This window comes from Morone saxatilis, unplaced genomic scaffold (assembly GCF_004916995.1).
Source record: "Morone saxatilis isolate NCDOM2014 unplaced genomic scaffold, NCSU_SB_2.0 Contig9, whole genome shotgun sequence".
NCBI lineage: Eukaryota > Metazoa > Chordata > Actinopteri > Moronidae > Morone > Morone saxatilis.
The window spans coordinates 13,306,845-13,324,398 of NW_023340268.1; the positions used below are offsets into that span (position 1 = coordinate 13,306,845).

Genomic DNA, 17,554 nt, shown 5'->3' on the forward strand with positions numbered 1-17,554 from the left:
GGCAGGGCTAAAATATAGCGAGAGAACTACAGATGAGCTTAGCAAAAAATAATAATTTAACAGATCATACACTGGATGCCCTTTATTGAATTAATCTGTGGTTTTCTTGTGTCCCTAAAGGGTTAATCCGTGTCATTTCTTATAGGGTGTTTGATTTTTGGTGTGTGTGTGTGTGGTCAGACTGAATGCTGCACTGTGTATCCAGGCTGCTCCCTTCTGCGGCGACCTTCATTCTCCTGGCTTTTTCAGCTTGCTCCGTCGTGGAACTGTTGTCTCCTACAGGAGCTTGCTGCCGCTGCTGCTCCAGCTGCATTGATACACACACGCGCACACACACACACACACACACAATGTATTAATGACACCTGCTGGATTATAGACATGTTACTGTCGCTTCTGGATACAAACAAATGTCAAAAACTAGCCATTAAGAGCTTTTTTTTAGGTACTATGTTCACTCACAGCCTCCTTCTCACGGTCCATGATGGTCTCCAGCTCCTCAAAGTGCCTCAGCTTAATCTCCAGCTTCTTCATCTGGGTCTCCACCAGCAGAGCTACCAGGGACTTGATCTTCCTCTCTTCTACTGCTGCCAAGTGCTGTGAAGTACATGAAGCCAAGATGACGAAAGTTAGAAGAACAGAGACCACCATAAACGAGCAAAGAGTGCATTTGACAGTTAAGACGGAAGGAAAAAGAAAAAGTTAGTGGAGGTAACAGATACAAGAAGGAAACACTGAGGAAGAAGAGAAAAAGATAAGAGGTAGAAGGAGGGTGGAATAAATTGGGTGTGACAGCGTGGCGAGGAGAGAGAGAATAAATTAAGAGACTGAATTGAAGAAAAACTACCAAATCAATCAACTAGGGGTCACAATTGATCTAACTAAACATCTTGACAGAAAAACATTTAAAGTGCTCACACCACTGAAGCATTATATTATCGCTTATCACAGTAACTGGCCATGATTGCAGACAGAGAGACATAGGAAAAGCAGAAGTACATTGAAACCGTAGAAACAATTTGTGACTTTACTGTAATGTTTAGACATAACGAGTTGACAAGAGTTACGTAAGTATATTGACACCATTCTTATGAAATGTATTGTAAAAAGGAAGTTAGAGCCAGCAGCTGGTTAGCCTAACCCACAGAAAGACCGGAGATGATGGGGAATTGACGTTCTGTAATAGTAACAAAAGTGGCTTACCAGCACCTCTAAAGTACTCTAACAGTCACTGGAGTACTATACATTTGAATTCATCTGTTGAATTACATAATTATCAAGACAACAATGTCGTGCCTGTCACCAACTAAGGCTTTGTGGTAATGTAACACTGCCTCTGGTGGCCATATTTAATCTATATATTAACATTTTTATTTCTTTTTTGACTGGAAACTCTTTGAACCGTAAGCAGATCTTTTGCTCTACTGTATATCCTTCACATACTCAATTATATGTGCAAAGTAAGTCTTAAAATAATCTCCAAGATAGCTAGAAGTTGGTTGCTAAGAGACCAGTGACATAACTGACAAAAGCCTCCATTTGAAACGACAACCATTTCTCAATTTTCTGTCTGTGTCTACCTACCTTTGCCTTTGTTGCAGCTGAGGCCAGAGCAGCTGCTGCTGCCGTGGCAACGCTGCCCTCCACCAGATCTTGCTCCATGACTCTCCCATCGTCGACGTCTCCCTCCCGCCGCCCTACGCTCTCGTCGTCGTCTCCTCTTCCTGGATCAGAGAGAGAATTTCTTTAATACACGCACATTTACACACACACAGTAAATACAAATAAATACATATCCCGCACATATTTACATACCGTCTCTCTCCTCTGTGAGTATATTTTCAGCATTTTCTCTTTTGACTCGCTCTTCTTCCAGTTTGGCCGCACTGGGTTCCACCTTGAGTACATCTGCCCTTAGAGGGAGCTGAAAGACATCCACATACAAAGTAAGTCACATAAATCAACAGCAGATACAGTAAAACTCTCTCTAATGTCTTATTCCTGTTTCACCTGATGGGAAGAGTTGGTCTCGATTTTTTCAGCATCCATTAATTCTGAAGAACAAAGGAAAACAGAATGGGAGATGCATTGTAGACAGCGTAGAGAAAGATTCACCTGTGTGTGATTATGTGCACATATATGATCTATTATTATATATAACAGTCTTACCCGTTTTGTCAGGCTGGTTGGATGTTTCAGAGATCTTATCCACAGACTCTTCCTGCACTCGGGAAAACTCCTCTGAAGACAAAATGTAGAATCACTACACATATACTGTAAATATAGTATACATATCTCCAAACTATACCCCAACCAAGCCCACAGACAAATTAACACTCCTTTCTCTGTCCTCTCACCCAGTGCGGCCTTAGCTGCCGATGACGCCACCCGCGGGTCCACCACAGATGCCAGGAAGGCCACAGTGCTCATGACGGGGTTTTCTGATTGGCTGAAAGGCACGGGCTGGTACGCCAGTGGGCCGAGGGAGGCCGAGGAGTCTTCTAGGTATGGGTCTTCTATTGGCAGACGAAGGAAGTGGAGGATACACTCATCCTGCGTCCTGGAGCCCACATGCTCAGACACTTTGTTCCAGTCATCTCTGTAGACCTCTAAGGCCTGAGAGAGACATGGAAGAGCGACAAAGCGGTCACAGGTCAGGCTGAGATGAAGTTGAAAGACTTCAGGGATTATGTAAAAGATTCTCATGAATCAAACAAACAATTTCTCTTTTAAGAAGGCCATGAGTCATGTGTCATATCGATGATAGGAAGCCAAAAAGTGACTGTCTTACCTCTAATAGCAAGAGTGTCTCCTGCTCTGTCCATTCCCTTCCTGCACTTGCTCCTTTAGTCTGAGACAGATGTCAAGAGAATAATTTTAGTATACTAAGAATAATTCTAATAACATTTTAAACAATTACAGAGACTAGTTAAACAAATAAATGGAAAACATGAAACAAGATTAAACCTATTCGGGTTTTAAAAAAGTGTGTTTGCATTGTTACGGTGTGAGACCTTAGGGTGTTTCTTGGTGTAGATGTCGGAGCGCAGACCAAAGTTCTGGCAGTCTGAAGGCTTCTCTCTGCTCTTTTCTGGGAAATACAACATGTGCTGCGAGGCCGACACCTGCAAGAGTGAGAGACAAAGTTGATTAGGAGGCATTTCAGATGATACAAACGTGTGTTTCAAATACTGTTCATCTGTGTAGAGTTGTGGTCATGTGCTCTGTGTGTCTGTTTTACCTGCAGGGGTTTGTGTTGTAGGGGGGCCAGCCCGGACGGCGTGTCAGCTAGTACGTTAAAATGAGGCGTGGGTGGGGGTCCCATGGGGAGGGGTCTGCTCTCTGCATCCACCTGGTAGTTGATCAAACCCCACTGCTCCAAAAAGGCATGAACCCTGCATGCAAAGAACATTTTTTCTTTTTACTGTTTTCCAGCTGTAAAACCGTCTCCAAGGATAGAAATATGTAAATAGAAGTCAGCATGCGTCGTAATTAAAAATAAAACCTTTCAGATTTCAGACCCATTAGGCACGCCACATACCATATTTCTTCCCAGCATTAACAGATTTAATTCATTACCACATTTACATTTCAGGACACCCACACACTTTACCTAATTTAGCAGATGCAGCAGACGTTGCATGGCAGCAAACACCCACATACTAAAACATACCTCATGACAGCACAGACGTCCCCGGTGAGGTTGCGCCTGCAGGACGTTGAACTGAGGTATTCCTGGGGGTTGAGCCGGTACGTGTCGGTCATGAAGTTACGGTACGCCAGGTAGCTACAGTGTGCAGGAAAAATCATGTTTTTAGTCTTCTCATTTCCATCATCTGATAAGATTCGAATAGTGAAGTCTGAATGTCTGCCATACTCACATTTCTGGAGATTTGGACTTGTTCTTTCCATTGAAGAATTCCGGCAATGCACGTTTCTCTATCGAGTGAATGCTGGAATACATAGAAAGGAAGAAAGATAAGTCTAGAATAAATGACACAACAAACAAAGTGTGAACATCTGTGTGTTTGTTTTATTTACCTGTTGTAATTGAACCAAGATGTGTAGCTTGGTATTATGATATGATGAGTTTGTTCTGTGATGTTGTCCTCTCCCTCTGACAGGCGAGGTATTTCCCCTCGCCCCTCCTCATCTTCCTAGACACACCACATACACATGGAGTATATTTAATAACAGTAACACTAGACAAGACGCTAATTGATACAGACTAACCAGCCCTCCTGCAAGACTCTGATTGAGAAAAATGACATCATATTCACCCTTCCTGGGAAATCATCTTCCGGTTCGTCTGGAAAAGGGAAAAGTGAAGGAAGGGTGAACACTCAAGGCGCACACAGACAAAAACAAAACATGTTTCATAGCGCTTAATGTTTTAAACTGGAAGAAATATTTAGACATTCCTCCTTAAACATTAGCTATAACACGTGTAAACCTACCCAGGTCAGCCATGGTCCCTCCTTTGACGGGAGTATTCTCACTGTCCTTCTTCAGGTTGACTACGAGAGATGGAGACACATTACAAATTGTCCAGATCAGAAATGCTACTTTACTGAATACTTTGATGTGACAATTCTAGTCTAGTCTTCTGTTTTAGTGTTTTACCGATTTTGGGAAGTATAACCTCCTCCATGTTAGGAACAGGGGTAGGGTCCTCCATGTCTTTGGTCAAGTCTTCTTCTGGCTCTTCCTCTTGTGGCCCTCGCCTTCTCCTGTGCACACACAAAAAGCAATGCTGAGGCTGCACAGTGAAATGCCAAATCTTCCTGTTTGGTTAAAACAGTTGTTTCTTACCCCTTCTTTCCTTTCTTCCTGCCTTCAGAGGAAGGAGGAGAGGGGGAGCGTCTTCTTTTTTTGGAGGGAGTGGATTTAGAGTCCTGCGACACAGGGTGGAGGGTAGACGAAGAGTTTAAGCATCATTAGCTGAAAAATCAAAGATCTCTGCACATTTTGAAAATGAAAGTCTCGTGCTTCACAGTTGCCTCCATTTTCCACCAAGAAGATCTGCATATCAATTAGAGAGGATTCCCTTCACAGGCCCTCCAGTTCGCCTACAACTTCACACAAACCTGGTCGTCTCGGAGGTGGATACGCTGGCGGAGAATGATTGGTACGTTCCTCTCATCCACACAATAGTCCTCCTCGTTCATCCATTCATTGAAAACGTCTGTGTCCAGAACCCAGCCAGCATGGACCTGGTGGAGCACACACACCCACAAAAAAATCTGTATGAATGCGGTACATGCTGGTGTATCTCATCAGGTGTCCAAAATGTCCAAAATAACAATAAAACTGACTTTGGCAGATACATCAAAGGCTTTACCTGTCAAGTGGACTGCTGAATATTTGAGATCAAATCCTATAAAAGCCTACATTATTTACATAGTCTCTAGTCTGTTCCTGTGAGCAAGCCAAGAGTTCATTTTCTGACATCCCAATATAATCTCATGTTGTGAAATGTCAGATATCGATTTATGGCTTGATATAGTAAATGTAGCAGAAAAAACATTGTTACGTAATCAAGTACATAGAGTGTTATAGCATTTGGTGTCGTTTTTTGTACATGTGTTGCTGTACTAACCCGCCACGGCTTTTCTGAATGTGGCGGCTCTTCAACCTCTCCTTCAACATCACTTGAGGACAGCCAACTGTCATAACTGTTGAAAAGTGACAAGAGACATAGTAAGTAAGTATTCTGTTTGTGTATGAGCATCTGTCTGTGTGTGTGTGTGTTTATGTGCTCGGATATTACCTGTCAGGGTGCATGCCCCAGTGTACCAAGACATGTTTATCTTTCCGCATGACAGGACGCATCCATTCATCTGAAAATAGATGTGTATGAAACAAATTATCAAGTTAAATAAGTATCAGGCAAGATATCAAACACAGATGCACTTTAAACTCAAACTAAACTGACCTTCTTCTGTAGATGCCGGTGAGGGGTAGATGTGGTGGCTGGCGAGTGTTCGGTCCACAGTGAGTGTACCCTGTGGAAGGACAAACTGTGAGACAGGAGCACTGAAATATAACTGCTTTATAAGAGCTACACTGGGTTTCATAGTCTCACTATTTTTTAATCACCCAGACTTGTCTCTGTATACTTTAACCTATAAACATCTTCTCCTTTATCGGGCCGTCTAACCCTCTTTCTGCTCATCTTTAACACTCTCATGTTACCTTCCTTCTGGGCAGAGACGCTAATTCATGTTGAATTGTTACAAATGAACTGTAAGTACAGATATTTAACACTCTTACACTGACCCACCGTTACAGTGTCAGCTTCTGTTGTGTCTGCTATATATGAATTGATTTTAATGATGTGTGACTGAGAGATGATGACTCTAATTCACAGAATCCAACCTGAAGACCTTTATTCCACAATCTACAATCAAGAAGTCTGAAAGACTCTATTAGTACAATAACCCTGTCTGAACAAGACTGAATATGAATTCATTTTCTTTGCTGAATGAATTTGTTTTCTGTTGTTGCTTCTTAGAGATCGGGGGTGGTGGGTGGAGGGAGGTTGGTGGAGAGGTAAATGATGCCAATCTAAACATTGTTTGCTACACACAGTCCATTGATGTATGATGAAATTACAGCTTCAGGGTAGCTCTGTGGATGTAAGCTGTCTGAACATGTAAAATAAATACAAAAACCCCAAAAACACTCTAACTTTACCTGACGTTTGGTGATAATATCGGTCAGTCTGCTAGCCAGCTCCTGATCCAGCGTAGGGTCAAGATATACCACAGGCAGTGACATAGAGTTGTTCTGTAACACACAAAAGACAAGTTCATCAGCGGTGTGTCCTCAGCGGGCTTGTGTGTGTGTGTGTGTGTGTGTGTCTCTATGTCACCTGGATCAGCGCTCTTTCAATAGTACCAAACATCTCAACGTTCCTCTCAGTTCTGGATGGATTCTGCAAGTCAAACCTTCGCCTGTAAAAAGGAGGGAGAAGAGATGCTATGAAGAACACTGCTAGGAAAAGGCAAAGACATTAATTAGAGACCTGCAACTCACCAGCCTTGCTCAGCCTTGAACTTGTAGGCAGTGCCAATAATGTGACAGAGTCCACCCCCTGGTCGCAGGTCCAGGAAGCATTGTGCCTGCAGAGAAAATGTACAATTAGCAGCTTTGTTCTTTTGCATGTTTTTAGCTCGACCATTATAAAAGACAGATAGTGAGAGACAAACTCACAGGCAGTTTGGTGAGAGCAGGGCTGGCAGCTTGTCTGCCAAAGGCATCCTCTTGGAACTGGAGGAGCTGCAGGGTCACTGCAGCCAGAGCCTGACACGATGGAGCATCCACCAGCACATACTGACGGACACACAGACACACAGACAGACGCGTTTTGTAAAAGGATATAAGGAAAACCTTTACTTTAATGCAACCTAAGAGCTGCTGCATTGTACCGACAGTCTCACCAACTTAACTACTGTATTCTACATTTGCACTTTATTATTTTAATTCATGAATTGAATTAAATGGAAACTGCAATGCTTAATTCATCACACAAATCTTCCTAGCCGGTGTAAAGGTAACGTTATCCAGCATGAGACGTTTGTTTACAGTCTGAGCCATTGGACTTGCTAGCAGGGGGCGGCTAGCCCGTTAGCTACCTTTTTGTAGTGCTTCCCGATCCACTGTCGCACCAGCTCCAGCTGGGCTAAAGTCTCCGGACTCTCCCAGAACCTAGCGGACGGACTGCTGTCTTTTTTCCGGTGTGCGGATGTCCCGGTGCTGGCTTGGCTCGTCCCGGGAATCCCAAGGTTTGTTCCTCCGGACATTGTGGCCATAATAAAACGCGATAAATCTCAAACGAGAGAACAAAACTGGCTAGCGCGCTCGCTAGCCTTCGCGTTCTCGCTTTCTCTCGCGAGAAGCAACGCGATTGTCGCAGTTCGACATAAGGGTTTTTTATTTTTGAATGTTTAACTCTCTTTCATTTTCACGTGTGTTTTTTTACTTAGATGTGTGCTTTTATGATTTATTATTGTATGTTTAAAATATACAAATAATTTATCACATGCCCAACACAATACACACGTTTGTTACAAACCAGGGCTTTTATTTTGAAGTTACATTACAAGGAAATAACTGCGCAAGATATGTCAACAGAAGTGAAGTGAGATTGGTTGGTAGCAACTCGTATTTAAATGCTTTAATCCAAAACTATTAGACAAACTATTGTTTGAAAATGTACATAACATACTTATTTATAACATAACTTAATGGTTTGCTTTCTGTGTATATGACATGTTTTATTTGCAGTAATTTCCGTTGTGTGGTAAATTCCCAGCAATCAGAATAGTGTCTGTTGGGAAAAACAACTTCTGTCTAGCTGTCTGTCTGCTGAGCAGTGGCAGCGTTAGGATTATTTTCCGTCTCATTCTATAATTGGATATCTGGAAAAAACCCTCCACACACCCTCAGACCAGCCTTTATACCCTGCGTGGCACTAAAGCACCAGCACCCCAGTAAGTCATTCATCTTCTCTCTTCATGTTTCCCTAGGCCCTGAGCTCCTATGGGGGTCCATGGGCTGACCACCTATGTGGAGGGGAACAGACACCTCCTCCAGGACGTGAAGTTCAGGGACAGTCTTCTGGTTATAGATGGCTGCAGTCTGTACTTCCGTCTCTACTTTAACAACGGTTTGGACCAGCAGCACGGAGGGGACTATGATACTTTCGCCCGCCTGCTCAGTCAGTTCCTCTCTGCACTGGCAGCCTGTAACATCCAGCCATATGTGGTACTGGATGGAGGTAAGGATGCTGTGCAACTGCTTTGCCTCTTATGATAGGAAACTCAACTTTTTACAATCTATGATACTGTTTCTAATTACTATATATACTAATTTTATATACAAGAGGGGAATCTTCCAGAAACTTTCAGTCAGATACTTTTTTTCCTGTTAAAATGAGATCTTCCCCAAAGTCCCCACCCACAAATGTTTCATTTCTGTCTGTATTTTCCTTTGGTTATAAGGGCTCGACCCCAGTGACAAGAAGTTTTCCACCCTGCGCCAACGTCAGCAGTCCAAGATAAGGGACGCGGACAGTCTTTCTCACGGCCGCAATGGCTCTGTCCTCCCCCTCCTCACAAGAAATGTCTTCATTCAGGTCCTCATGCAGAGAGGAGTCCCACTGGTCCAGTGTCCAGCTGAGGCTGACTGGGAAATCGCATGTTTGGCTCACCAGTGGAAATGCCCGGTTCTGACCAATGACAGTGACTTTTATATCTTTGATCTTCCAGGTGTGGGTAGCAATGTATTTTTCTAAGTGTAATTTTACAAAGATCAAATAGTCCTTTGTACTGAATGATAGTGATAGTGTTGTGCTTGGTTTTCCTGTTGTTTTACACATTGTTTATGTGCTTTGTTTTCTTATCTTAGGCGGTTACCTGCCACTTCGTTTTTTCCAGTGGACCAACCTTAATGGTAAAGCCTCTCACCGCTACATCTCAGCTCGGTGCTACACTACTAAAAGGCTGTGTGGTTTGTTTGGGGGCATTAACCAGGAGCTGCTACCCTTATGTGCCGTGCTGACTGGTAATGATTACAGCGCCCCAAAAGATGCTGAAACCCTCCTCGATCTGTTAAATCTCAGTTCTACATATTGTAGAGGTGGCGGTAGGGGTAAAGGTAGCATATCCCGCTTTGAGGGCATCCTCCTCTGGCTGTCCAGTTTTTCCCATCCGAAGGAGGCCCTGGAGGAAGTGAGCAAGCTAATGGGCGAGGAAGGCACAGCTGGAGGTGGCAGGGGCAAGGGCGGACAGAAGGGTGAGCTCAGTTCGCAGCTGTGGGCAGCTATGCAGGAGTACCGAATTACCCCTCAAAGCACTCTGGCCCGCTGGTTCTCTGAAGGTAAGGCACCTCCTGGAAGATGGACCTCTGTGCTGCCAGAGTATCTGTCGCTGGCAGCTGCACAGGGACTGTTGTCTCCCTTTGTGGTAGATGCCGCGGTGATGCATAGGGTCATGCTCATCCCACAAGTGGAGAACAGCAGGCTACCCAGCAGCCACTGTAGTGCCAGAGCCATACGCCAGGCTGTATATGAGATAGTACTGCAGAGAGGCCCAGATGTCCAAGCAATGGATATGAGTGTGCAAGAAAACATCCACCAGGGAATGAGAGGTGGGAGAGGGCGAGGGGGGAGGGCGAGGGGAGGTGGTCAGTTTGGTGGAGGTAGGGGTCAGAGCATTTTACAGCAAGGTGCAGCTACAGTGCAGGCTCAGGGCTTGGGTGTAATTGTAGAGGAGTACGACCGTCTGGATCTGAACTTGAAGAAAAACCAAGTCGAGGCACATCTGCCCAAGACCCCTATACATCTGGATACACTTGGCCAGGTAAATGTGACAACACACATTATGTATGTTCTCTCTAACAGTTTTGGTTTATATAATTTGGGAATTTACAGTTCATACTTGTTGTGATTTGGTTTCATTTCCCAATGTTCTCACTTAATTTCATCCAGGCTCCTGCGGCAGTTCGTCTTGGTGTCCTGTTAGACGTCTTGGGGGTGAGGGAGTCTGCCCTGGCTCCTGTTCCTCTCCACCTGAGGCTGGCTGTAGCAGTGACAGGCTTCTGGCTGCGAGAGGCCAAACCAACACCCTCACAGCTCCAGCTCCAGGCTTTGGTGCTGGGCATGGTTTACGGAGAGATCTCCTGGAACAGCGAGTGTGGAGCTACACACAGCCAACATGCTGGTTGGTTGTTTTGTATCTAACTACATTGTATCTCATCAACAAAGCAAACAGCCATCTATCCTTAATGATCTCAAACCTGTTGCTGCTGTGTATCATCCTAGTCCCACAGCAGAACTGGGCTGCAGAGCACAACGTGTGGGCGGGGCTGAATAAAATACGCGTGAGGCCAGGGGAGAGACGGGGCTTGGATGTCGGAGTGGCTCACAGTTTCAGCCAATGGCAGGCCTGCCTCTGGAGTGCACTGTCTCTCAATCAGCTATTGCTTCTGCCAATGCCTGAACCCCACCTATCATGGTAAGACACAGGGACATGAAAGAGGAGAGATACTGCATGCATTTTTCTCTCATGAGAACTAGACCTGCAGCTAACGACTATTGGTTCACCCAAATTACAAAAAACTTTTCTCACGGAGTTGTCATGCAGTTAGTTTTATTTGCAGACATTTTAAGATAACCATCTCTTGAGGAGTACCATCCCAATACAATAAAGGTTGATTGAATTTTGTTTGTGGAGCTTGGAACATTAAATTACATTAAAACAAATCAAGAGTAACTGACACATTGCTTTCATAAGAGCACATTGCTGAAGAATTTTTCAATTTTCAATGTTTTGATTCGATTTTGCTTTTATTGGGATGGACATGGGGGTGATAAAATCTAAAAGTATCTGCTGATATAACCATGGTAATTTGGTTGCCTCCCTCTCCCTCTGTGTCTGTATGTCACAGGTTGTTCAGTGGTACCTTGCTGCACGGCCTCCTGAGGCATCTGATAGGGGGCCGAACTGCTGATTCCTTTTTTTTCGGGGGTTCCTTGTCTGGACAACTCTACTCCTCCCTACTGGAAGCCGTGGTGAACTGCATCTCTAAAACCCATCCTTATTGTTCGGCAGGAAGGGGAAAAAGAGGTGGAGGACGGGGAAGGAGAGGAAGAGGAGGGCGTGGGAGAGGAGCAAGGGGAGCCAGGGGAGCCAGGGGAGGGGGGAGAGAGACTGAGGAGATAAACAACAGGTTTGCTCTTCTGATGAATGAGGAAGAGTATGATGATTATTGATGAGAACTTGCTAGGGGCCAAATGAGGGAGGACATTCCAGTGTTTTATGAAACACTCAGGGAATGATACAAATAATGATTGTGAAGAACTACACCTTTTAATGTATACCACTGAGCTTCTACATGTGTAATTCCTGTAATATTTACCAGCCATCTCAAATCAGGGGACGTCAAGACATCTGATATCAGTTTTCCCCAAAGCACACGCCAAATGCCATATTTTAGCAGATTTATAAGCGCTTTTATTAAAGTAATGTCATTGCAACAGTTAAACATAACACTTTTACTCTTTATACTAACACAAGATTTAAACAGTGAATGTAGAGACGTCTTATTTTATCATCTCCAGGCCAGCAGATGCACTTCAATTGTCTCCCCATCATACAGTGGTATGGCAGCTAGTGTCATTCTTAATGAGCAACTCATGAAATCTTATGCCATTTTAATATTTGCCTTAATACGATAATGAATTTGGTGCTCATGTTTACTCTTCTTTGTATATTAAAATATATAAATCAACTTCCTGTTTTTTTTAAATGGTCACGTTCAGCAAATTTTTACTTGTAACCACATATGACTGAGAATAAAATGTTTACTCATTCTCTGTAGTGTCCAGCTGTAAGTTTCAGTGTGTTACCAAAGCACCCATATAAATATATACACAACATAACCAGATAAATGCAATATATCTACACTCTGCAAAAAGAACATTACAATGTTAAGAAAAAAAGTTTTTAAAAGAAAGACAAAAAACATTTAATAAAATTATTAAGCCAGTCTGAGTAACCTAACAATCCTCTGTTATTAAAAGTCCCCTTGTCTGACAAAGTTAAATGTTAAACAGACTGCTGGACGTAGTAAAAGAAGACAACTCAGGCCTTGTGTTATGTAAATCATCTCCGTAGTCGACTTTCACCAAACATCAACTCTTAATATACACTAAATCTCTCGTCCTATGAGGATGATGAGGTTGGGGCAGATGAAGAGGCAGCGGCTGCAGCGTGTGACTGAGAGTCTATGAGGTCCATGTCTTCGTCTTCATTAACTCCACACGTGTCGACCACGCAGATCAGGCAGCTGGTGACGGGAAACGCTCGCACCTTGCTGCAAGTCACCCACCTGAACACACACAAGGAAATGGATTGAGAGGTGACAGGTTTTTAATCAAACTATTATTCCTTTTTACCGTTAGTGACAGAATTCAACGCCATTATTCAGGACATCAGCAACGTATTTAATATTTGTTTTGAGTGACGTTTAGTTAATACACCAACCTGTCAGCGTCAGTGTGGTACTCCAGGACATGTCCGAGACGTCCCACACCTTGGAATCCCGCTAGGACATAGATGACGTCACCGACCGCTGCGCACTTCACCGTTACGCCTCGCCACGGCATTGCAGAGGCAGCGCGCCACTCGTTACTGGCAATGTCGTAATACTCCACTGAGTCCAGTCCACCTACAAAAAAAACCCCACCACAATAAATTGTGTACAGAGGCAGCTGGGACACTTGCTACTACCATATGCTACAGCAACTATGTACAGTTGTATTATTACTATATTACTATAGTAAAATCCATTTGTCGTACCCAGTGCCCCCTGCCCTCCAACAGCATAGATCCTGTTGTTGACCACTGCCACCCCATGGTTCTTCCTGGCCTCTCTCATCCCACAAAGCTCCCTCCATCTGACAACAGAAAGATAAAGAGTGTAGCAGAGAACACAGATAATTGTAGCAGTACGACATTATGAGATTTACCACATTATTGTCAGGTGAAAAAAACAGTTGTGACCTTAATGTGGATAAAAAAAGGTCACCTTTGAGGAGAAATCTCCATGACCTCTTTAAAAGCCTTTCAAGACTGAAAAGAATTTGTTGATGTTTTGGTATACATGATTTTGACCCTGATATGAATATACAGACTTGTCATTTTGCTCACATTGTCTTTGTAGTTCCTGCTGTTGTCAGCACATATCAAAAAGGCCACTCTCTCTATTCATTTCCATTATTACATCAATAAACACTGTAAACAAGCCTGTGCAAACAAAACAAAACAGTTGCGTTGTGTGCAGTTCGTAGCTGGATGTTTATGAAACTCACTGTTGCGTGTTGGGGTCGTAAACCTCACAGTTGTTGAGGACCCTGCCGGACACGTTGTTGCCCACCGTTCCTCCGCAGACGTAGATGAGCCCGTTGGCCTCCACTGAGCCGTGGCTGCAGCGAGCCATCAGCATGCTGGTTTTCACCTGCCACGACTCTGTTCTTGTGTCGTAGCATTCGAAAAGGTCGAGGGCAGAGCTTCCTGCAGACATGCGCGCAGTACGTAACACCATGAGTAAATGCTTTCCACCATGAAGGATGATCAACATTATTTTCCCTAAGGACTTGTCAATCATAATGGAAGTATAAACCACAGAGAACGTCAAACTCCATTTAACCATCCCATAAAATCAATCCACCATCACTAACCCACTCAGTAAATACATAAACCTCCTCAATCCCAGGTCACAAGTTCACCCCCTCCACCTCCCTGTGCTCACCCACTTCTGACCCTCCAGATGTGTAGATCTTGCCCTGGGCGGCGCAGGCTGCCAGGCTGTCACGAGGTGTTGGCGGACCCAGCTTGGAGTACCAGCTGTCCTTCAGGACGTTATAGCAGTCCATGCGTTTGATGGGGAAGAGCTGTGAGCCACCCAGGATGTAGACCACGTTGTCCCAGAAGACAGCTGTGGCGTCCCGGCGCTTCTCGAACGGGCAGCGGATGTCTGTCCAGCTGGAGTCCTGCATGTAAAGCCAGGCTGTCACTTAAACACAGGCAAAAATGATTTCAATAGACTTCACTACACAAAAGTATAGCTATGTTTGTTTCTGATATATTTGATCCGAATAATACGAACTGTACATTTTTACAGAGCTATGAAGCATATATATATATATCTCTACGACATTTACTGACTCAACTGCCCCTGTGGGTAAAATATGTTTGCATGTGGAGCCTGTTACCTTGGGGTTAAAGTAACGGCAGGACTGAGGCTGGGAGCCCCCAAACAGAGCGATGCGGTAGTCGTGCTTCTTGCGTCGGGGTCGGCTGCTCTCTCCCAGATCCTCCCTATCCTCCAGGGACAGCAGGTGGTAGCGCATCCCACCTGGGATAAAAGCACAGGATATTGTTGTTTTGTGTGTGTGTGTGTGTGTTGCAGGAGAGTTTCTGTGGTAGCTCATATGTTAAACATCTGCAATAGCCCTGCCAAAACCTTTAATAATAATGAATATTTAACAGTTTACTACTATATTAGAGTATGCTGCAGATAGTTTAGCTAAGAACCAAAGTAATGTAACAATATTTTCCAACTCAACGCAGACAACGCCAACCCCTTCCTCATTAACCCATGTGTTGTGTTGCTTTACATGCATACAATATACACAGAATTGTATGTGTTCATTATGTCAGTTTATAAGTTATATGTTGTGTGTGTGTGTGTTTCTCTCTCTCCTCCCACTCACTGATAACCATCTTGAGGCACTGTGGGTTGTCCTGGATGAGGGGCTCAGCCTGCACTGTCTTGGAGAGGAAGGTTTTGGAGACCAGAGGAAAGCGAACGCACCCCAACACCTCCACCATGTACTGTTGCCGGTTACACACATCGTACTTCAGCCAGCGCACTGCAGCATCATAAATCTAAACAAAAAAATGCAACGACAAAACGTGAGTGACATCGTTTGCACATTTTCCTTACACAAAAAAGATAGTTGGGAACGTACTGTTCTGCTACGTCCCCAAACTTAGGCAACCAAGTGAAATTCCACTCAAAACATGTGTACCTGGGCCTCAGCACGAACAGTGAGCTTGTCCTGGTGCAGCAGATGTGTGAGCTGTGTGACGTCAAGTTGCAGGAACTCGTCCAGTTTGTAGACTTCGGTGAAGTGGAGCTGGAAGAAGTCCTCTGCTGCTGCCTTCAGCTCGGGACAGTCCATACAGTCTGACAGGGCGGAAATACCTGCAGGGGGACAGAAGAAAGCTCATTCAGTCTATTGATGTTAAGTTATTGGCAGGCCTGACCCAAACACAAAATTAATTTAGTATTTAAATAAACAAAAAATACTTGATTTTACTTCCCAGGTCAAACATACTCAGGTGGAACTGTTTGGGCCTGGTTGTTTAATAATTGATCCTGGTGACTTAATAAATAAAAGATCAAAGAGCAGCAGATTGTGGGGTAAAAGCAAGGGAGATAACACTTCACCTTGATTGTATTTCTGTTCTTACCAAGGCAGTTTGTTGCATCAATCTGTCCTTTAAGGAACTCCACACACATCTTCTTCACAGGCTCAATCTGGTACTGGTTGGCTGCATCCAGCAACGACTGGACGTTGCTGCTGTTCACCGAGATCCTGGTACACACACACACACACGACACACACACACACACACACACACAACCACACACACACACACACAGCACACACTGAGTTACCTCAAAGGAGGGGTGTTTTAAAGGTGGGAATTAGCTGTTACATTCAGAATAGGATGGTCTAATATTCTAAGTTAGACTGCTTTTCCTTTTATTATTGGCATGAGCAGGCCATTACCGAGCTGTGTAGATAAATTCAATCAACAGCTCAATGATCTCAGGCTCAGCACTCCTGAGCTCCACCTCGTGAGACATCGACTCCATCATTCTGGCTGGAGGTGCGGAAAAAAAGAGAGGTTAGACTTCACAGAAAATAGGAACATGCCAACAATACGTGGCAGCATCAAACATTTTTCCTGCTGTGCTTCACAAAAGTTCAGAGAGCATACATCATTTATAATGCACATTATTACATGATTTTGGTCATAAAATTAATAATCTGATCTCTAATTCAACGCTTGTTTTTGTCTCTCATTAAATGATCAAGAATTATAATTTCTTCTTATTAAAATGTCAATACTACTAACAGATTACGACACTTTACAACAAGAGGTGCTTATTTATAGGTATTTTGCAACACTTCTGCATCTGTGGCCTCCCAAAATACAATACTCTATTAGAAATCACAGGCGATTTTCTCACTATTGTGGTCCACTTGGGCTCAATGTGCTTTTGTGTTCACACTTACTGGTGAACATGAGGCTGAAGAAGTGGCTGGCAGCAGCCAACACTACTCTGTGGGCAGGAAAGTGTTTCCCCTGAACCACCAGGGTCACATCACAGAGGGTACCCTGAAGGAAACACACACACACACAATATCAGGGACGCACACATACAGTATATTCCTCGTGTGTGTTGTATCTTCTCTCTAGCACACCTGTTTCCTCAGGTTGTTCATGACTCCCATGATGCTAGACAGCTGTCTGTACTCCTCTTTGGTGGCACACTTCCTCTCGCTCTTCTTCTTGGAGCTTGACGCCTTCTCCGGAGAGGCCACCCCCGTCATGTCAGCCTGCTTAAAGTAAAGTCCCAGTCCAACCCTGTGAGCTCCCCTGTGAGCTCCCCTGTCAGTGTGCAGCTGCAGGCTCTTTGTTGTCGCTCAACCGCTGGCAGTGTCCCTGCTAGCAGCCGGTCAGCAGCTTGTTGGGATTTTATGAGATATAAAGCCGCCACGTTGACGGCAGCTTCTCTTTCAAAACTCGTAGAGAGAAGCTCAGAAAGATGGCCTTGCTGTCAGGTATTGAAATAGTGATAATAAAACAGGTTAGCGGGGTGTTGTTTTGAAGCTAACGTTAGAACTCAGCCTTAAACCGGGGCGGTTGTGACTTGCTCTTCGTCTGGTTGGACCATTGACTGTATATGGGTT

General features: G+C 44.1%; 3 protein-coding genes across 4 annotated transcripts; 1 reads left to right on the forward strand and 2 right to left on the reverse strand.

Moving 5' to 3' along the window:
* Positions 1-287: 287 nt before the first annotated feature.
* On the reverse strand, positions 288-7,880 carry smarcc1b (SWI/SNF related, matrix associated, actin dependent regulator of chromatin, subfamily c, member 1b; the record flags this gene model as incomplete). The annotated part of the gene is given in 26 exon segments (XM_035681348.1): positions 288-307; positions 463-597; positions 1,585-1,724; positions 1,816-1,924; positions 2,011-2,054; positions 2,170-2,241; positions 2,358-2,616; positions 2,792-2,851; positions 3,015-3,125; positions 3,242-3,395; positions 3,674-3,787; positions 3,882-3,953; positions 4,042-4,157; positions 4,281-4,309; positions 4,458-4,517; positions 4,624-4,730; positions 4,813-4,895; positions 5,088-5,213; positions 5,600-5,675; positions 5,771-5,840; positions 5,936-6,005; positions 6,697-6,789; positions 6,875-6,956; positions 7,039-7,124; positions 7,216-7,335; positions 7,638-7,880. Coding segments are annotated over 26 exon segments (2,585 nt in total), but the record flags the coding sequence as incomplete, so codon positions are not given.
* A 160-nt stretch (positions 7,881-8,040) lies between these two features.
* Positions 8,041-12,378, forward strand: aste1b (asteroid homolog 1b). Of its 2 annotated transcripts, none has more exons than XM_035681351.1 (7): positions 8,041-8,143; positions 8,532-8,782; positions 9,006-9,272; positions 9,412-10,364; positions 10,493-10,724; positions 10,826-11,018; positions 11,452-12,378. In XM_035681351.1, exons 2-7 carry the CDS (start codon positions 8,545-8,547, stop codon positions 11,774-11,776), a joined length of 2,208 nt encoding a protein of 735 aa, XP_035537244.1. In that variant the 5' UTR covers positions 8,041-8,143; positions 8,532-8,544; the 3' UTR covers positions 11,777-12,378. The 2 variants fall into 2 exon arrangements, with proteins under 2 accessions (XP_035537244.1, XP_035537243.1); XM_035681350.1 differs by having other exon boundaries at positions 8,042-8,152.
* On the reverse strand, positions 11,995-17,523 carry klhl7 (kelch-like family member 7). The gene is made up of 12 exons (XM_035681352.1): positions 17,066-17,523; positions 16,877-16,979; positions 16,367-16,460; positions 16,044-16,168; positions 15,599-15,774; positions 15,281-15,455; positions 14,780-14,922; positions 14,317-14,557; positions 13,877-14,078; positions 13,365-13,462; positions 13,050-13,233; positions 11,995-12,894 (listed from the first exon to the last, which is right to left on the reverse strand). The coding sequence occupies exons 1-12, from the start codon at positions 17,192-17,194 to the stop codon at positions 12,729-12,731; spliced, it is 1,836 nt and encodes a 611-aa protein (XP_035537245.1). The 5' UTR covers positions 17,195-17,523; the 3' UTR covers positions 11,995-12,728.
* Positions 17,524-17,554: the final 31 nt, after the last annotated feature.